The 21,560-nt window shown below is 42.8% G+C and overlaps 1 protein-coding gene across 3 annotated transcripts in view; it reads left to right on the top strand.

Annotated features, from left to right (window-relative positions):
- Positions 1 to 21,560, top strand: part of MCCC2 (methylcrotonyl-CoA carboxylase subunit 2) — an 82,485-nt gene that overhangs the window by 37,223 nt on the left and 23,702 nt on the right. For 2 of the 3 annotated variants that reach the window (XM_061129587.1, XM_061129589.1), the window contains exons 7-8: positions 7,624 to 7,737; positions 18,527 to 18,591. In XM_061129587.1, the coding sequence (XP_060985570.1) occupies positions 7,624 to 7,737; positions 18,527 to 18,591 (179 nt within the window). The remainder of the gene's footprint in view (positions 1 to 7,623; positions 7,738 to 18,526; positions 18,592 to 21,560) is intronic. The other variant, XM_061129588.1, reaches the window with a different exon arrangement.

The raw sequence follows: 21,560 nt of genomic DNA, 5'->3' as shown, positions 1-21,560 counted from the left end.
TATATTTTGCAGCTGTGAAGATGTGACTAGATTCCTACAGATCTTCCCAGTCCAATCATTTTGTTTTTGCACTCAAGAAAAAACAGTTAACTAGATACTCTCTGTATTCTCTCCTGTTTCATTTTTCCTTACTTTCTCATAGGTTTTAGGACCTCTGATTTGTCTTTGAAGTTTAAAGACTTGGCATATTGGTGTCCATTAGTCTTTATTTTCTTTTGTGGTTCCCGCATTGCTGACTTTTTAAGTGTAAGACTTACAGTTCTCTTCAGAAGTGGGATCTTAGTGTTTGTTTTCTTCAGGTCTTACATTGCCATTAATTTTTATAGTCTAGTGAGAGTCTAGTCTGACTGATTTTTGCTCTGATGCATTAATTCTCTTCCTTGTTTTACTGTGATCCTTACTACACCAGCAACAAGTATTTCTGTTCTTATTAACAGTTTATTTCTTCGGAAATAGGCGTCATTCACCTAGCCATGCTAGTTGCAGATCCTCAGGCCTTTCTTCCTTTTTTCTTCTTTGTATTTCTGCCTGTTCTTTTTGGCGATGGACCTGAAATTATTCTCAAAGTCCTTACTTTCCTCCTTTTCTTACCATTTCCTTCTTATCCATTTTGGCTTAGCTTATTATTTTTGTAATTTATTTTCTTTGCTTCAGGCCTTGGTAAATGTTTTGAGGGTCTTAGTTAGGATAAACACTGTGTATTATTTTTTAAATGCACATGAATCTGCTCATGAAACCAGACAGGGTTAGGGTTAGAAGAAACCACTCTGTTTGATTGTTTTGAAGTTCTCTGATAAAAAGCTTGGGGAAGAAGCAGAATGTTCTGGGTAAGGTGGATTTTTTTGTTTTCTGTGTACATTTCATCCTATCCACTGGGCACAGATAAGCATGCATGTTATAGGATCAACAGTGTGATCAGATGGTTTAGTTGATAATATTCTTAAATTCTAGACAGCTGTTGACTTGATATGTGTGTATCATGGCTTTTATTTTTTTAATGGTAACACTTTAGGTGCCTTGTGTTCAGTCGTGTCCTACTCTTTGGGACCCCATGGACTGTAGCCCACCGGGCTCCTCTGTCCATGGGATTTTCCAGGCAAAAATACTGGAGTGGGTTGCCATTTCCTTCTCCAGGGGATCTTCCCCACCCAAGGATTGAAGCAAATAGTGTGATACAGGGAGTATTTGCTTTCTATATTACTTTGAAAGGAAAAAGGAATAAGATGAGAGATTTAAAAAAAAATTATAGTTTAATGGCTTTTCCATCAAGCAGCTGAAAATCTCCCTCCCCAAGTTCTGTTACATTTATCAGAGAGAGCCTTTGAACTGCATGGTCTTCTGCAATTGTTCAGTGGAAAGATGGAGGTCTAGGGTTCACACAGCTTCTCAGAATTAGGTATCAAACCTCTTGACTTCATCTCAGAGACCCCATCCACAGGGCAGGCTGCTGACCTATAATATGTAATTTGTTTTTGGTACAATGGCAACTAGTCTCTGTGCAGGCAAGACCTGGAGGGTAATGAAATTTTGTCTAAAGTTTTTCCAGACTCTTCCCTCTGTTCTTTAGCCTCTCGTTTCCTTTCACTGACAGCTTTTGCTGTGCTGCCCGTGGTGGTGATGACGAGGTTGGTACTGTCAGTCACACATTCTCAGCCTCCTGGCTGTTTTCTTGCTCTGGATTTGAGTTTTTGAGCCGCCATAGCACTGCTGACCCTGCAAGAGGGATCTCTTGGTTTGTCTGCGTCACAGAGCAGGCCCACCTCAAAGGTGAAGGAGTGGACAGTGGCCTCTCTGTGGAGCTGCTGGGAGGTCTCGTGTCCTGATGCAGATGAAGGGCGCTGTGATGTCTCTGCTGCCACGGTGCCTGGGCTGCATCACCCACACAGCCAAACCCATGCTGAGTGTGGCCCGCACGGTTTATGGCCACAGAGCTTCCTTGTGTCCTTTTGGTGTCCTCTTAGTAGAGAAAGCAGCAGAATCTTCTTTCTGGGATTCTGATCCTTTGTTCAGCATGGCCCAGTGTAAGGTCTTCACTGTACTCTGGACAAATGCTTTGGGGCCTGAAAGTCCTCGGTGCTTTGGGCCCTGGGGTCCCCACGCTCTGTGAGAAATAGCGGCAGACACAGAGGCAGAGCGCTCGGTGCCCATTCACTGTATTCTGTGAGTGAGTGAAGGACTCAGAATTAAATGCAGAAGAGGAGATTGTGTGACAGTGGTGACTTCGCTGTGTTCTCTTATTTCTATTTTCAGAATTTGCTTTAGCGATATTAAGTTTTCCATTGGATGCTTAGAACTGGTATAGCCTCTCTTTCTTATTGATGAAAAATGTGAGAATATTGATTCTTATATACTTAGTCACTCTAACGCTTGTGTTTTGTTTTAATTTTATGTTTTATAGAAAAGTAATTTATTGAGATTATATTTCACATACTATACAATTTACTCATTTAATATGTAAATTCAGTGGTTTTTAGGATATTTACAAGCTTGAATCAGTTTTAGACAACTTTATGACTCCAGAAGAAAATGCCACACCCATTGGCAGTTAATCTCATTTTTTAACTCAGTCCCTCCAGGTAACCTATGGATGTGTCTATTCTGGACATTTTGTGTAAATGGAGTTGCACAGTAAGTGGTCTTTTGTGACTGGTTTCTGTCACTTAGCATAATGGCTTCACAGTTTATCCCTGTCTTTCCCTTGGTTTCTCATCACTCTCTGGGGTGGCACAGAGTGTTAGTGCTGGTCTGTCTCCCACCTCTGGACTAGAGGAACAGTTCACAGATACTTAAAGAGCAACAGCAACAAAGCACTTCAAACACAGGTTATCCCAGGTCTTCAGAGGTGCCTCAGTTGCAGTCACATGCTGCTGCTGCTAAGTCGCTTCAGTCGTGTCCGACTCTGTGAGACCCCATAGACGGCACCCACCAGGCTCCGCCGTCCCTGGGATTCTCCAGGCAAGAACACTGGAGTGGGTTGCCATTTCCTTCTCCAATGCATGAAAGTGAAAGGTGAAAGTGAAGTTGCTCAGTCGTGTCCAACTCTTCCCGACCCCATGGACTGCAGCCCACCAGGCTCCTCCGTCCATGGGATTTTCCAGGCAAGAGTACTGGAGCGGGGTGCCATTGCCTTCTCCGCAGTCACATGAGGGAGATGATTTTTGATCTCTGTATTAGTTCTCCATTACTGCAGAACAAATTATCCCCAAACATAGCAGTTTAAAACAACAATGCTTATTGTCTTGCAGATTCTATGGATTCAGGGTCTGAGCATAGCTTAGCTGGATCTTGGAGCCCTGCTCTTAGCTGGATCACGTGACTGACTGCATCCTCTCAAGGCTCCACCCCATTCCTCATTCACTGGCTGATGGCAGGATTCAGTTCTCTGCAGGCCTTTCTTAGTTCCTTAGGAGCTGTCGTAGGTTCTTTCCTATTGTGGGCCTCTCCATAGGGCACATCACAGCACATCAGCTGCTGCATTAGAGTGTGCAAGCAGGTGGGCAAGAGAGAGGGCCAGCAAGACAGAAGACGTGGTCTCTCATACCCTGGGCACAGCAGTGATGTCCCATCACTTGCCATACTCCGTTTGTTAGAGGCATATCACTAGATCTACCACACACTCAAGGCAGTGGGATCATATAGGATGTGCATACCAAGAGTCTAGGATGATGAAGTGGGGTGGGGGTGTTTTAGAAGCTGCCTGCCACAATCTCCTACCTATTACTAAGCAAAGGTCTTCTCTATACATTTGTGATATCTTTTCTAGCTTTGGAGAAGTGGATTGTTGATTTCCTTGATTATAGAGCTTCTGCAGAGAAAAGGCGCCTGAAGTGTTCTTTGTTGTCATTTTTCAGCCTCTCAGTCATGTCTGACTCTTTGTGACCCCATGGACTACAGCACGCCAGGCTTCCTGTCCTTCCCTATCTCTCACTTTGCTCAAACCCATGTCCATTGAGTCATTGATGCCATCTAATCATCTCATCCTCTGTTGCCCCCTTCTCCTCCTGCCCTTAATCTTTCCCAGCATCAAGGTGTTTTCCAACAAGTTGGCTCTTCACATCAGGTGGTCAAAATATTGGAGCTTCAGTTTCAGCATCAGTCCTTCCAATGAAAAGTCAGGGTTGATTTCCTTTAGGATTGACTGGTTTGATCACCTTGCTGTCCAAGGAACTCTCAAGAGTCTTCTCCAGCACCACAGTTAGAAAGTGAAAGTTGCTTAGTCATGTCCGAGTCTTTGAGACCCCATGGACTATACAGTTCATGCAGTTCTCTAGGCCAGAATACTGGAGTGGGTAGCCTTTCCCTTCTCCAGGGGATCTTCCCAACCCAGGGATCAAACCCAGGTTTCTCACACTGCAGGTGAATTCTTTACCAGGGAAAGAATCAATTCTTTGGTGCTCAGCCTTCTTTATGGTCCAGCTCTCACATCCTTACATGACCACTGGAAAAAGCATAGCTTTGACTATACTGACCTTTGTTGGCAAAGTGATGTCTCTGCTTTTTAATACGCTATCTAGGTTTGCCATAGCTTTTCTTCCAACGAACAAATGTCTTTTAATTTCATGGCTGTAGTCATAGTCTGCAGTGATTTTAGAGCCTAAGAAAAGGAATGTGGTAAAATTCCCTGACTAGATGTGCTAATAATTTGTCAGCTATTCACTTGAGAGACTTTTCTGCTAAATTGGTACATCTTTTCTCTCCACCCTGAGATGGCAGAATGGCATTTCGTTTCATTTCCCTCATTTTTGTCTTACGACATTTTGACAAAATAACTCGTCTTTCTTTGTCTCCTTCACGCCCCCCCACCCCCGCCACCGCCCCATTCTTGGTCTCAGACCACTACTTACTGGCGGTTGCTCCTCTTTTCTCTCCTTTTGTTCCATATTGTTTTCATGGAACCCTGCTGTGCCTCTTTAGATCTTTTGAAAATTGTCCTGTTTTATATTCTTACATCATTGTGACTCTTCTCTAGTTCCTTGACTTTTTTGATAGTGAAGTAGTTTGAGTGGATTCTAGTGTTCTAGTGCAGAGAACAGGGTGATAAGGTGAAACTGTGTCCTTTGTTTCTGATATAAACTTAAAGAAAAACCTATAAAACATTTCAAACTTGAAAGTACAGAGACTAATAGAACCGAGCACTGATGTACCCTCCACTTGGATTTATGAAGTACTAACCTTTCCTTTGTTATTTTTTGCCTAACATTTTTTTATTGGAGTATAATTACTTTGCAATTGTTGTGTTAGTTTCTGCTGTACAACGAAGTGAATCAGTTATATGTATACATGTATCTCCTCCCTTCTTAGCCTCCCTCCCACACCCCTATCCAGGCTAAGCCCCCTGTGCTGTCCAGCAGCTTCCCGCCAGCTTTTTATACCGTTTTACACATGGCAGTGTGTGTGTGTTGATGCTCCTCTATCAATTCATCCCACCCTCCCCTCTCCTCCAGCCCCCATGTCTGTTTTATCTGCATTTCTATTCCTTCCCTGCAAATATGTTCATTAGTACCATTTGCTTCAGATTTTTAAAGAATTTATTTATCCAAAATATCCCTTTCAAAATATTGTATTGATAGACCTGTTGGTTATTTGCATGTTTTTGCTATTATAAACATTGCTGTGATGAATATTTCTTTGTACTCATGGGCAAGAGTTTTTCTAGCCATAGATATTTTAAAACAAACTTCTGCAGGGAGGTGAGGCAGGGGCAGGGGGAGAAATAGGTGAGGGAGATTAAGAGGTACAAACTTCCAGTTGTAAGATGAGCCGTGGGTATGAAATGTACAGTGTGGGGAATACAGCCAGGAATTAGGTCCTATCTTTATATGGTGACAGACCTTGGCTGGACTTATTGTGGTGATCATTTTGACATGTATAGTGATATCAAATCCCTATGTCATATTACAGTAACTAATATAGTGTTTAGGTTGATTATACTTCAACCAACCAAACAAACCTACAGAAAAAGAGATCAGATTTATAGGGATTGGACAGAAAGGGAATTGGATGACAGTGGTCAAAAAGTACAAACTTATAAGATAAATAAGTAATGTGATATAATGTGCAATATGAATAATATAATTAATGCTATTCTATGTTATGTATGAAAGCTGTTCAGAGTAAATCCTAAGAGATTTTTTTCATCATAAGAAAAACATTTTTCTTCCATTTTAAAAATTTTAGGGATTTCCCAGGCAGTCCATGGCTCAGACTCCATATTTCCATTGCAGGGGGCATGGGTTTGATCCCTGGTCAGGGAACTAAGAATCCCATACATTGCATGGTGCAGCAAAAAAAAAAAAATTATATCTAAGTGAGATGGTGGATATTTTCTAAACCTACTAAGATAATCATTTCATGATACATGTAAGTCAAATCATTATGCTGTACATCTTAAACTTAGGCAGCCCAGTATGTCAATTATATTCCAATAAAACAGAAAGAAAAAGACTTCTCAGTGATTGATAAGCAAACAAGCAAAACAGTAAGTGATAAACATTTCTGTTATATATTGACAAAGAAATGTTAAAGCTATTTTTAATAACATTACATGAAACAGTAGAAAATGCCTTTCGTGACAGCCATCTAAATAGAAAAATGTTAACTCATGCTGCCTTCTGCTTTTGGATTAATAGTAGTGTGGCTTTTTTCTTTTTCAAACTAGGTATTTATATGACTAGAAGGAAAACTGATGGAATATTGGAATTAGTAAAACTACTTTCATATGGTAATTTAAGAAAATATTCACTACATACTTCTCTTATTTTTCTTCGTGGTGGTATTTATTCCTATCTAGGACTAATCAGCAAAATCTATATTTATTATTGTATCATACTAATCTCTAAGCAGGAAGTTTTTAAAAACTTTTATCATGGAAAATTTTAAGCACCCACAAAAGTAGAAAAAATAGTACTGTGAACCCTCAAGTATTCATCACCCAGCTTCAACACAACTGACTTTCTTTTGAGCAAGATTTTCAATTGTGAGGCTAACATTAGTTTTATATTTAGGAAGTCTTATATTCAGGGTAACACAAAATTAATGTTGCTCATTTGGAGAATTATTTCAGTATTCCTATGAAGTAAGTGGCAATTGTTTAGAGGACTTATTATTGCTATTATTATTATTAGGTATAAAAGTTGTCCTTTTAATGTGATTTTGCTAATTTGTGGGTTGACTGTGAGTTTCTCCTCTCCATTAGTCGCTCAGTGTAGTGGTCTGGCCAGTCTTCCATTTGACAGGGAGGTTGTCCACAAGCTTTGTAAAAGTGTGACCTAAGCCCTTCAAAATGTATTCATACAAAAATTAGGAAACAGTTCTAAACACTTCGAGAACTCCATTTTAAAAATGAAACACAGGGAGTCCCGTGGTCGCCTAGTGGTTAAGATTCCAAGATTTTCTGCCATGACCTCGGTTTAATCCCTGGTCAGGAACTGAGATCCTGCAAGCCACACAGTGCAGACAAACCCCCCCCCCCGAAAAAAAAACAAAACAAAACCCAAGAAAAACAAAGACAACACAGGGACCAGCTAGTCACGCGCCCTGGTACTGTGCGTGGGCCTGCAGATCCCGAGGCTGTGTTCACTGTCGGAGCTGACTGCATGAGTGTCCTGTGTGCTTGGATTCCAGATAGCAGTGGTCATGGGCTCCTGCACAGCAGGCGGGGCCTACGTGCCTGCAATGGCTGATGAAAACATCATCGTCCGCAAGCAGGGTACCATTTTCTTGGGTGGACCTCCCTTGGTAAGAACCTGCTTATTCGTTTCTTTTTGGTAAGAACATAGACTTGCTTGCTTGATTGAAGTAAAATATGCATAATGTAAAATACACCATTCTAACCATTTTTACGTACACAGTGCTCTGGCATTGAGTATAGTCACTTGTACAGTTGTCACCACGATCCATCTCCAGAACGTTCTCATCTTCCCCAGCTGAAACTCTGTACCTATTAAACACCAACTCCCTATTCCCTGCCTCCTTCACTACCCCAGAAACCATGATTCTACTTTGTCCATGAATTTGACTACTTTTGGAACCTCATTTAAATATCTGTCCTTCTGTGTTTGCCATATTTCACCTGGGAAAATGTCCTCAAGATTTGTCCATGTTGTAACATGTGTCAGAATTTCCTTCCTTTTTAAGGCTGAATAATATTCCAGTATACATGTATATACCGCATTTTGTCTATTTATCCTTTAATAGACTTTTGGGTTGCTTCCACTTTGAGGCTATTTGGAATAATGTGGCTGTGACCATGTGTATGCAAATATCTTTGTGAGTCCCTGCTTTCATTTCTTCTGGGTGCATGTTTAGAAGTGGAATTGCTGAGCCATGTGGTAACTGTATCTATATTTTTGAGGAATCACTTCATTCCTCTTTATAGCTGAGTAATGTTTCATTGTATGAATAGGCTGTATTTTGTTGACGCATTTATTGGTTGATAGACATTTGGGTTGTTTCCACTGTCAAAGGTACTAAAATATAAAACATTTTCCTTTCTTCTGTGATCTGTCTAGCAGTTGTGTTTTTATTTGCTATTTCATGACATCGCACCCCCCACCCCCGGCCCAGGCAGCTCTGCTTCCCATGGGCCCACTATGACCCCAAGGTTGTGCCATCTCCATGTGAAAATGTGCTTGGTACCCGGATGGGGGATGGGCAAAAGGCCAGCCCTTAGCTCCCCACCCCCCACCCCCACCCCCCAGTGGCCTGTTGGCGAGCACATCTCAGCACTGCCTAGCCCAGGTCAGTGACGGGCTGCCATGATCCTCCCAGAGACACCCTGGGGTGCACGCCTGACCTATGACCCTGCTCCTGAGCCAGCGCCCCACTGGGGACAGATGGAGCAGTCGCTGGTCAGGGGCGGGGAGGAGAAGGTAGGGCAAGACCCGGGGCGCAGGCACCGGTCAGCCAGGAGGCAGGGAGCTGAGGGGGGGAAGACTGCAGGAGAGCTGTAAAGCTTAACACGCGTGCTCCGCTGTCCCATCAGACTCCACACAGAAAACAGATTCAGAGATAGAATCGGTTAGACTTTGGCTAGGGTAACCAGTGAGCATTAAACTCCAAGCTCAGGGCTCTTCTGAGAGTGGGGCCCTGTGCACCCTCACTGGCCACCTGCCTGTGAAGGAGGCCCTGGGGACCGGATTATGTTATCCCTGGCTTTCCCTCACTCCCCATTTGACCATCTGCAATACTGTGGGTGCCGCGTCCAGCGCGGCAGGTGGCAAAGACCGGAAACGGGGGCGGGCGCGCAATGAAAAGGCAGACGTATATCGTTTGGCAAGCGGGGACTCCTCCTGCTCTCCGTGGCAGGAAGACAGAATGGCTCCTTTCAGCCCGCACTTTTATTGGTAGAAGTCACTTGAGATCATTAGGGAATAGCTATCCTGGGGAGTTGGATCAGCACACCGTAAAGAGGGAGTCAAGTTAAGGCTTTGCTGTTGATCAGAAATGACTTGTTTTATTTCCATGGGGACAGACGCAGGGGCAGGCAGTGAAGCGGAGCAGAGAGCACGTTCCGCTCCAAGTATGTCCGTTTGGCATGCTTATAGGACAATCACGAGAGTGCAGTTTGCCGCACCCTCGAGTCATGGGGCAGGTTCTGGTCTCTGCTCTGCCAGGCTGCAACATCTCCCCCTTTTTGTTTTGATTGCAGGACTATCATGGTCAGTCCAGAATAATAATATAGGGCTCTTTTTATGTTAAATTTGGAGGTGCCCCGTTAGGATCAGGGAACCAATGGGAATCGTTGGTCCAAATTGTAGGGTAAGTGTCAATCCAAGTTAAGGGTCTAGCTAATGGAGGGTCTGGGACATAAGTCCAATACAAATCAGCATCTGCCCCAGTTACAGCACAGGAGACCAGTGCCAGCACAGCCAGCAGCACGGTCTCCTGGGTCTTAGGTGTGTGAGTGTGCAAGAGCATCTGTTTGTTCTTTTGACTGAGGCTCTTCAGTTGTCCGCAAGTCATAGGAGGTGCCTGACGAGTGCGTGGTTGTCATTCTCACTTGGGTGGGGGGCCGGGGGCAGTCTGCCAGGCGCAGCCTCTGGACTTTCTTTGTCATCATCGCCATGCTGATTGTGGGATCCCACATCTCCTGTGGCGCAAATGGGGGATCCATGGTAAAGCTTGATGCACCTGCTTGGTATCTAACCAGGGCCTTGACCTGTGGAGACACAACCACATCCTCCTCCCCGTGTTAGTAAGGGGGTTGGTCCTTCCCGTGGACCACCTTCTGGCGCCTTCCACCAGACCTGTGGGTGTTGTACTGAAGGAGAATGTGAATGGTGTTTCTCATATGGGATTGATTTTTGGTCATCTGTTGTGAAAAAATTTAAGGTTAGGAGAGCTAGATGCAGATGTGCAGGTGGAGATTTCCCTGCTATTCCCAGTTTTGTTTTAAAAGTTGACTTTTAAGAGCATAATGTGCTCATTCAACAATAACTTGGCCAGTTGGATTATATGGGATGCCTGTGGAATGGCTAATAGACCGGAGAGAGCAACAGATTGTAAAAGCTTTACGGGTGTGAGTTGGCCCGTTGTCAGTTTTAAGTTTCTTTGGAATGCCCATATGAGCGAAAGCAGCTAATAAATGGCATTGGGCATGAATGGTGGCTTCACTGGGATGAGCAGAAGCCCAAAGCATGTGAGAATAAGAAGCAATAGAAACACAGAGGTAGCTAAGGTGTCCAAACTCAGGAAAATGGATTATATCCATCTGCCAAATTTCATTTGGAGTAACCCCTCAAGGGTTAACTCCAGGTGGTGGAGGTTGGTAAGCACTGACTTGTTGACAGGAAGGACAGGCTTGAATGATTTGTGTTGCCTGGGATTTAGTAATGTTAAACTGATGTCTAAGGGAGCGGCAGATCGATGAAGAAGTTGATGAAACTGGTAAGCCTGCTTAAAAATGGGCATCGTTAAAAGGTCAGCCTGAGAATTGCCAAGGGTGAGAGGCCCCAGGAGAGGGGAGTGAGCTTGAATATGTGTAATAAAGAAAGGAAAGGAACAGGAGCAAACGGCTTTTTGAAGTTGGAGAAATGGGAGGAATAATTCCTCAGAATTAACATGTTTAATTTTTGCAGTCTCAATAGACTTGGTCATTCCAACAACATAGGCAGAGTCACTAAAAATATTAATAGAGATCTTTAGAAACAAGTACTGTAATTTCTGTTACTAGTTGCACCCGCTGCCGAGGTATGGGGAGTTACTAGAGTTTCTCACTCCTCAGGATAGGTAATGCCTGCTTTGCCATTGTTAGAGCCATCTGTAAAATAAGTAGGAGCGCCTGGGGTAGGCGTGGCCTTGGTGACTCTGGGCCACACAAAGGGAGTTGGGGAAATCAACTGTAATAATTTATGTGCAGGAGGGTGATTGTCTAAAATGCCTGCAAAAGCAGTGAGGGCAACTGGCCATGATAAGCAAGTCTGTCAAAGATGCTGTTGTTGAGTTTTGTCAAATGGAACATGAATAGTTTGAGGATCAAAGCCAGTTAACTGGCAAGTATGCTTTCTTTCTTGTGTAATTAAATTAGACACAAGAGTAATGTACGTCATCAGAGTTTTGCCCTCCTGAGAATGTGCCAACAGCCATTCTATGATGCCAAAGGTGGGCTGTTCTTGAAATACAACTCCCATAGGGGCTTCTGGAGAAGCTACGACAATGAACAGAATAGGATGATCATATGATTAAGTTGAGCATTTTGAATGGCAGTATTTACTCTATCAAGTTCCTTTTTAGCTTGTGGCGTCAGAGTCTGGGAAGAAAGGGCTGAGTCCCCTTTAAGAGTCTCTGAACTGGTAAACTGGTGAACTGGTAGGAATGCCCAAAGCAGGGCACAACCAATTAATATCTCCTAAAAGCTTCTGAAAATCATTTAATGTTTTGAGATTATCGCATCTAATGGGTACCTCTTGGGGTATAATGGTATGTTCTGAAACCTGATAACCTAAATAGGAAAAGGGAGCTGTTCTTTAAATTTTTTGGGGGGGCTACATGTAGTCCCCATCATATAAGATCATGTTGAACTTGGTGAAAAAGTGGGTTTAAGAGAGACTTCTGGGGCAGCTAAGAGTATGTCATCCATGTAGTGAATGATGGAGGCTTGAGGACAGAGGGATCGAGCTCCCTCCAGAGTGCTAGCCACGTACTGTTGCCATAACGTCATCATCCCCTGAGGCAGCATTTTCTATTGGTACCGTTTCATGGGGGCTTGTTGGTTAATACTGGGTACTGAAAAGGCAAATTTTTCTTTGTCTTGTGGAGCTAAGGGGATTGTATAAAATCCGTCTTTAAGATCCAGAACTACAATTGGCCAGTCTTGAGGTATGGCCAAAGGGGATGGGAGTCCAGGCTGCGAGGCCTCCATGGGTTGCATTACTACATTAATAGCTCAAAGATCATGAAGCAGCCTCCATTTGCCTGATGTTTTTAGGGACTGTGAAAACTGGAGTATTCCAAGGACTAGTACTTTCCTCTATGTGTCCTGCTTGAAACTGTTCTACCAAGGCTTGTAAATGCATAAGTTTCTCCTTTGTAGAGGCCATTGATCCACCCAAACAGGTTTAGATGTAAGCCACATTAGATGTGGCGTGTAGTGACAGAGAAATGTCAATGGCCCTCATTAAATATTTTTATATGCTAGCTCTTTTCTGTCCAGTTTGGGTTGAATAGGTAAAGGAGGATCTCCCTGTAAATTTTTTCCTGGCCCTTTTCCTGGTTGTTACCCAGTTCTCACCATCATGTGATCTGCCTTTCCCTTGTTGGAGAGAACTAGGTGCCATTGGGTAAGCAGTTTGTCGGGCCCTAGGCAAAGCTGTTTGTCGGGCCCTAGGCAGGGAAGAATTGCTGAACTCTGAGCAAGTTGTTGGTTCTCCCAAGCCTGAGATTTTTCCCTGGGGTTCAGTCACGGGCCAGTCATCTGGCCACTGATGAGAAGTAATGATGGAAAGTCAGCTCCAATATCTAAGAGACCAGAGAAGGTTTTTCCTTGAATTTTAACCTTACAAGTGGGCCAATCTGAGAGTATTTGTTGAGTAAAGCACACTACTTGATCACCTGTACTCCCAAATCCTCGTTTTCCTCTGGTGACAGGATTATAATTATTAGGGGCATGGTAAGGCAAGAGACGGAGAAGGCAATGGCTCCCCACTCCAGTACTCTTGCCTGGAAAATCCCATGGATGGAGGTGCCTGGTAGGCTGCGGTTCATGGGGTTACTAAGAGTTGGACACGACTGAGCAACTTCACTTTCAATTTTCACTTTCACACATTGGAGAAGGAAATGGCAACCCACTCCAGTGTTCTTGCCTGGAGAATCCAGGGATGAGGGAGCCTGGTGGGCTGCCGTCTATGGGATCACATGGAGTCGGACGCGACTGAAGTGACTTAGCAGCAGCAGCAGCAAGGCAAGAGGAGGAGCTGAGCAGTTCGTTGACCTTGAGGAATGACATGGAATGAGTGAGAAAGAGCCATTACTTTGATTTCCCCTGAATAGTCTAGGTCAATAAGGCCAGGAAGAATTTGGAGGCCCTTGAGAGTAAGGCCACTTCTGCCCAGAATGAGTCCTATGGTCCCTGGTGGAATGGGGCCTTAGATCCCAGTAGGGATTGCTACAGGGGGTCCGATTCATTAATCTGAACAGCTACTCTGTTGGGAGGTCCAACCCAGCACTTCCGCTGGCAGCGGCTGAGAGGCTGGAGATAGGCTGAAGGGTGTGCTGGAGATCCTCACCAGCTATGTCCCCATTGTTTGTGGGGCCTAGGGCTGGCCCCATTGGCTGTTTCCTGGCTGTAAAGGGGAACTATTCTTAGGAAATTTTGATCTGTATTGATTAGCCCAATGATTGCCTTTCTGGCATTGAGGACACGGTCCCGGTGTTTTATTGTTACAAGTAGGTGGAGGTATTGTAATACCTGTTTTAGGCCAGGAATGGCAGTCCTTTTTCATATGTCCAGGTTTTTCACACTGAAAACATTTGGCAGGGGAAGAGCTAAAGTTATTTTTAAAGGCAGCACAAATTGCTTGAGCTAGCGTGGTTGGTTTGTGAGCCTGTGTACCAGTATTCTGACATGCTCGCACAAAATCGGCAAGGCTGCCATTTTGACGAATAGGGTTAAGGGCAGCCTTGCAATCTTCATTGTCATTTTCATAGGCTAATTGTTTTAACAAAATGTCCTCCACTGTAGGACTGTTAATTTGACAGTAGAGAGCAGATGAGAACCAGTCTACAAATTCAGTGAAGTCTTCTTCAGGTCTCTGTAGTATTTTAACAAATGAACCGCTAGGCTTGTCAGGGTCTGATACTGTCTGCCACATCCTTCGGCAGCACTTGGTGATCTGTTCATATGCTCTCACCAGTGTATCTTCATGAGTCAATTGGGCTGTTGGACTGGTATATTGCCCTGTGCCTATGAGCATTTCAAAAGTAAGAGTGTGTCCAGCGGCCAAATTAGCATGGGCTTGCTTTTGGCACAACTCAGTATAAGAGGCAAAAAATCTGTAAATAATGGGGACCACTTAAAGCTGCTTTGGCTAACATTTTAACATTGTAAGGAGAACTTCTCCCACGGAAACAAATTTCCAACAGTTCCTGTGTTAAGGGGAATTAGCTCCATTCAACCTAACACTAGATTTTAGTTCCTTTAAAACATTGATGTCAAAAGTTTCATGGGTTGCAATAACCTGAGTGGGATTATTGGGGTCGGGCCTGTATTCATAGGGAAGGCAAGATGGTCCTCAATGTCTAAAGCACACATAATAAGGGTGGAGGCCATGGCAGGCTGAAATTGAGTCAGTGGCTTATCCTCCCAAGACAATTCTGGATCCGGTAGAGGTGGCGGTGGTGGAAAATCAGCCTCAAGTTTAGGTGGCAAAGTGGGGGAAGGGTAAACAAGAGCCGCTTCTGAGGACACCGCCTTCTGGCATGATCTCTCAGTCTGTAGAGGGTATAGGACCAATCGCACTAGCCCCAAGGTCGCAAATAAATACCGTCACGGCTAAGAGATCCCCTCTCCTGTGTGCTGTTTTCAAGTTTTCTCTCACTTGATCCCAATTTTCAATATCTAGAGTGCTTTCTTCCAGAAACCAAGGACTGTATTTCACCCCCTCTCTTAGCAGTTGTGTCAATTGCTCCTCTTTCACCTGCGCTCTAGCAGTCTGGAGGAGGTGCCTCAAAAGCTGGAGATAATGTTTCTCAGCTTTACTCAAATCATTCCCCACTGTTACCCTGACTTTGTAAGGCAACAAGGGACTTTCCCCCTTAGAGTCTGAGGGCCTGGTTGCGATCCAGGCGTCTCACTTACCTCTGGCTGTCTTCACTTTCAGTTTTTTCCCTGGGGGGGAATTCTTCCCAAGTTCAGGTCCCTGTTTGGGCGCCACCTGCTGCATGAAGCACAGCAGGTGAGAAAGACCTGAAACGGGTTGGGCGCGCAATGAAAAGACAGACACATATCGTTTGGCAAGCGGGGAATTGGGGGTCCTCCTGCTCTCCGTGGCAGGATGGCAAAATGGCTCCTCTCTGCCCGCACTTTTATTGGTAGAAGTCACGTGAGATCATTAGGGAATAGCTATACTGGGGAGTTTGATCAGTACACCATAAAGAGGGAGTCAAGTTAAGGCTCTGCTGTTGATCAGGAATGACTTGTTTTGTTTCCATGGGGATGCATGCAGGGGCCGGCAGTGAAGCGGAGCAGCGAGCACGTCCTGCCCAGTGTGTGCGTTTGGCATGCTTATAGGACAATCACGAGGGTGCAGTTTGCCGCACCCTCGCGTCATGGGGCAGGTTCTGGTCTCTGCTCCGCCAAGGCTGCAACAGCGAGTTTCAGGAAAGCAGCAGTCACCCTGCAGTTCTTACGCCACAACTTGATCCTAGATTTCAGAGGGGTAAACAGAGGGTGGGTGAAGACACAGGTAGTTAGTACAGATGACAAGGAAACGTCCCCCTGTGTATGTATAATCCAAGAATATTAACAAGGTAAACAGAATAATGCCAAGGAAATTCTAAAGGTACAGTAAACCTGCAGTGGAGTATTATTCAGCCATAAAAAGGAATGAGGTTCTGACACATCCTACAACATGGATAAACCTTGAAAGCACTGAGCCAGACACAAAAGGACAAATACTATGTGGTTCCACTTCTATGAAACGTGTAGAACAGGCAGATTCACCGAGACAGACAGTAGGTTAGCGGTTGCCAAGGTATAGGCTGGGGGTGTGTGGGGGGGAATGCTTCTTTTGAGAATGATGGAATGTTCTGGCATTAGGTGGTGGTGATGATTACACAACCTTGTTAATATAATAAAGAACACTGAATTGTGTTCTTTTAAATGGCGAGTTTTCTGGTACATGAATTATATCTTACAAAGGAAGTTTATTGCTTCAAAAGTTTGTCTTTGGTTTTGGAATATTAACACAAGTTTATTAAAAAGAGTATGTTAAAAGATCTTATGCTTTGTGTTAATTTTCAATAACTTTTTTACTGAGGATCAGGTAAGCCTGAAAAACTACCATTTCAGATGTAGTAAAAGTCTCAAGGCTTCATTCCAAAAGCCTGCAGAATAATACTAAATATTATTCTTTAATATCTTTCTAGCTATATTCATAGCAATTGTTGTTTAATTTACCTATGTATAGTAAATTTTCCTGGGTAGTTCTTGTTTGTTTTTTTATTAGAGAATGAGTACAGATATGACTGGAATTTAAAACATCTTTTTGGGAATAAGGCATTATCATAATATGGATATAATGTTGTTTTTGAGAGAGGATTTTGTCAGCATCAGGATAAAGAGGATAAAGGTCAACATCACATTGTCTGTTCAGTGGATTCAGATTTAACTCATACCTTAGAAAGGAGCAACCTGGCCGCTGAAGTCTGCAGTTCTGCTAGAGAACTGAACCCTGTTCAGTCGTGTGCCATCAAAAGGCCATGTTTATAAGCAGAAAAAAAGCAGCAGCAGCCTCAGCTGTTGGAGAATTCTAAATTGTGATGCTTGTTTTACTGAAAATTGAGAAGAGGCTTTGCAGGTTTCACACATGATGTGAGGTTGAGGTGCCATAGCTTTCCATAGCTTAAGGTGGTTGAAAAAAAAAGCACAGTAATAAGACAAGGTTTTGAAGGAGCTGTTTTGTTGTCCTATCTTTTATTGTCCAAGCTTGTTATTTAATAGAATGAGCCATTTTCTTTTTCTCTTAAACTTTCATCAAATTTTTATATATGTCACAGTTTCAGACATGTGTGAGTGTTTCAGTATTAACTGATGACAAATTTTATTTTTTCAGTTGATATTAGTTCCCAGAAAATGAATATCATTTATCAGTTATTTATTAGTTTTTACAATTTTAAATATCCAGACACCTTTGTAACTAGTTATTATCTGGACTGAATGTTATTTTACACTGAATTTTTTGGGAAGAAGAGAATCAAGAATTCAATCCTGGGGGTGGAATAATTGGAGGTAAAAAATTTAATTACTTCTCCCTGTAGAATAATATTTAAGACAGAGCTTTTGATGTAGTGAATAAGTCATCCCTATGCTGTATTTTAGATTAATGTTCATTATTCTAATAAAAGCTTTTAAAAAAATTACTTGGAGAAAAAGAAACAAATCAACCAACTCAATGAAGTAGGAATCAATAAGCAATTCCTAAGGGACCAGGTTGGCATTTAGCCTTAAATCATTTTTCTTGTTAAAACTTCTCAGACTGTAATTAAGACATTCTTAATTTATTACTTAATGTTTCTTTCTTTTTGGTCATATTCTCATGAATCTTAGATGTGGGTAATCATGGAGATTTTTGCCCCCATCTTAAAGATACTATACCTTTAAGAGTTTGTTTTTGATAGTCACTGGAATTATTCAGCAAAGGTGAAAAAAAAAATAGCGTTACTCCAGTACATTTACTGAGTGTCCAGAGATGAATAAATCACAATTTCTGCCATCCAGGAACTCACAGTATAGAAAAGATGAGAGAGACACATGCAAATTAGTGAAATACAGTCTGGCAAGTGCCATTAGAGGTATAAGTAGAATACGCTTGAACCACAGATGGGCAAGCATTGCTCTGTTAATACCATGGAGTGTCATTAACGGTTTAAAGACCTGGACGGATCAGGGAAAGCCACATAGAGCAGGTAGGTCTTGAAAGATAAGTGGGGATTCATTGGGTGGATGAGAGAAAGAAGGGAGCCCAGGCAGTGGGAACAGCATATGCACAGATACAAAGGCTTTAAGGTACATGTGGAGGCAGGATAGCGTAGGGGAAAGAGCGTGCTTTCAAGCCAGGAATGTCTGGGTTCAAGTCAGTTTCTGTCCCTTGCTTGGGGGCTATGGGCAAGTTCCTTAGTGACTCTGGGTTCACATTTCTTGTCTGTAAGACTAGAGACAGTATTATCCAGGTGGGTTAAATGAGAAACAAAATAGGTAGTTCTATGAAAGAAAGGATGGTAGATATAGCCAGGTTAGGGGATGTATGGGAAAGCATTTTAATAACTCTTAATGGACAAAACTCACTTTTGACTTTTATCTTTGTTGTAGGTTAAAGCAGCCACTGGAGAAGAGGTGTCAGCTGAGGATCTTGGAGGGGCTGATCTTCACTGCAGGTGAAACAGAAGCAATTGTTTCTCCTCAGGATTGATTGTCATTGGTCTGTTTAAAAGAAATTTCAAATTATTTTTTTCCAAGTGTTAAAGTTGCCAGATCAAACCAGTTTACTTATTCTAGATCTGCAGTTTTGTGGTTCAGTTCTTTAGTGTTTCATTTCTAAGAAAGAGCATCAGGTTTTTATTGTAACCTAGAAAGACTGGGGAGACAGATTTATCATTTATTTAACAAATATACATTGAACACCTGTTATGTACCAGGCACTGTTTAGGTATTCAAGGTAATAAGATAGACATTGTCTTTGATCTCAAGAAGCTTATTGTCTAGTCAGGGAGGTTTGTTTCACATCCTTCAAAATAGAACATAAATGTGTATATATGATAAGGGCCATAAAAAAAGAAGTATAGGGAAGGCGTATAGAAGGTAGAGCTAACCCAGTGGCGTGCAGGCATTATGACATTGCTTAATTAACACTTGTTAAGTGGAGTACAAGGTGCTGGATGGTAAGCCATGATTCAACAATAGACCATAAGAGAATCTGAAATAGAGAAGTTTACAAGTCACAGGTCCTAGAGAAATTACACAGCACACCTTGAGGGACCACATGAGGTGGTCAAGCCAGAGTGCCCAGAGATGAGACAGGACCTGGGGTACATGTTTTTATTAGGGTCGATGATTGGAGTGCTTTGGGGTCCCCTGACTAGGGCTGGATTGGTCAATCAAACCAGAAGATTGGGGGTACTGTTAAGTTCCTTGGAGATTGTATATAAGCATACCCACCGTGAGAGGCAGTGGAGACTGTTGATCTTAAGGGCTGTTGGGGAAGCTATTGAGAACTCACATTTGCCCATGACTGAGCTGCTACCTAGGTCTTGCTTGAGGAGCCTGTGTCCATTCAAGGTCCCTGCAGGCTGCATGGAATACTGAGGAATAGCTTAGCTAAATGCTCAATAAGAGGTAAACACTGAGCTTGTTCTCTGAGAAGGGAAAATATCCTGCTTTGTGGCATCTGCCAATCTGTATTCCTGCTTTGTGGCATTTGCCAATCTGTATTTGTGGTATAAATTATCCCACTATGCCTGATTTTAAGCTACCAATGATACGCCACTGATCGTGGCATCAGGAAGAGATACATATAATTGGCTCTTGTGAGTCAGGCATGAGCCAGCTCCATTACATCACTGGTTGGTCCATTAGTTCAGGAGTAAGAATACCACCATCTACCTCCTAGAATTTCATGAGGATTAAATGAGATATTATGTGTAAATTGCTTGAAATAATACCTACTTTAAACTAAGTACCTACAAATGTTAACTGCCATTATTATCATTGTTTATCATCATAATAATCAGTATTCTTATGAGCAATTAGGAAATCATTGAAGAGTATTAAGGACAGATGTGCTATTATCAAATCTTTCATTAGACAAATCCCTCTGGTTACTTAGTAGCTTGGCAAGAGTATATGAGGGACCAGTTGGATGGTTGTATCAACAGCATAGGTGCTGCTGGCTTAATGGTTATGGTGGTGGTGAAGGTAGGAAGGGAGTAATCACATTTGTACTCTATTTTAGAGGTAGCATTGAGGGATTTGTTGATGGATTTCATATATGGGACACAGGAAAGTGAGGTAACGAAGATGATGACATGAAATGGTTTTATTCCCTGAGTCTGGGAGGACTGGAGGAGGGCCAGAGTTGGGATGCAACAGAAGGATCAAGTGTTGCTAAGTTAGAGATGCTCCAGACATCCAAGTAGAGATGCTGAGTCGGCAGTTAACTATAAGCGTCTGGAGCCCAGATCAGTGCTTAAGAATCAGCAGCACAGAGGTGGAATTTATACCATGGGACTAGGTAAGTCCACCTCCAGCTGAGTGTAGATAAGGAAAAGGGCCCAGGACTTAGACTTTAAAGAACCCAGACGTGAACGGCAGGTAGATTTAATCACTGATTTCAGTGGCCTGGGAGGTGCAGTAAACCTTTCTTTGCTCCGCCGTACCAGCAACCAGGAAGGCAGGTGGCGGTAGGAACAGTCTAGTGAGTGGGAGAAGGAAAATATGTACATTTCCACTCTCCTGTCAAAGAACACTGCTATGCCTTTTGAAGAGCTGGCTAAGGGACCTATCTCTGCCTCAGTTTTTTGTTCACTCCCTTCTCCCTGAGCACTTACTGTGGATGGATGAATTATACTAAGTGTTATGAATAATGCAGAAGAATTTCAGGCCTAGTCCCTGCCCTCAAGGATTTATAATTTAATTAGGCAGATAAATGACAGTCACTTATTACTTAAAGTTCCTTGTAGTCAGGAGTTTTCTGGTGTTCTCAGGTTTTGGGCTTAAGTCTCCTGCCTCTGGATTTCAGTTTTATTCTTCCTGTAGTCTCAGGACTTCTCCAACTATACAGCCCTGATAAGAAAACTTCTAGGTTAATGGCTAAAAGATTCTCCCCCGTTAGGGACACCCAGAGAGGTTCACAGAGTCACATGAAGAAGAGGAGAGGGAGGAGGGAGATAGAGATGAACAGGAGGAGAAAAAGGGGGACTCAAGAGGAGAGAGACAGATCTACGCAGCTGTCTGTTCCCAGAGTGTTCTCCGTAGCCCAGTCACCTACAAAGATTCACAGAATTGGATTGGGAAGAGAAGGGGAAAGGAGGAAATAGAGGTGTTCTGAGGTAGAAAACAGAGAGTCAAGATTGGGAGAGAATAATCTTCGGTTTAAAAATAGGGCTTCTCTTCTTTTTTTTTTTTGTGTAAGGTTATAGTGTATTGGAAATGAAAATTAAGGAGTAGTAGAGGAGTACTAGAGGACTTTAAAAGAAATAAGAGAAAAAGAAAAATAGAAAATAGAAGAGAAAAAGGAAAGAAAAAAAAAAGAAAAAGAAAAAAAAAAAAAAGAAAGAAAAAAAAATTTTTTTTTTTTTCCCTCTAATTAAAAAATCGTAAAAGTCTCCTTTCGAAGACAATGGGCTGC

The sequence above is a fragment of the Dama dama genome, chromosome 25, assembly GCF_033118175.1.
Source record: "Dama dama isolate Ldn47 chromosome 25, ASM3311817v1, whole genome shotgun sequence".
Classification (NCBI taxonomy): Eukaryota; Metazoa; Chordata; class Mammalia; order Artiodactyla; family Cervidae; genus Dama; species Dama dama.
This window is presented reverse-complemented; position numbering and strand designations above follow the sequence as displayed.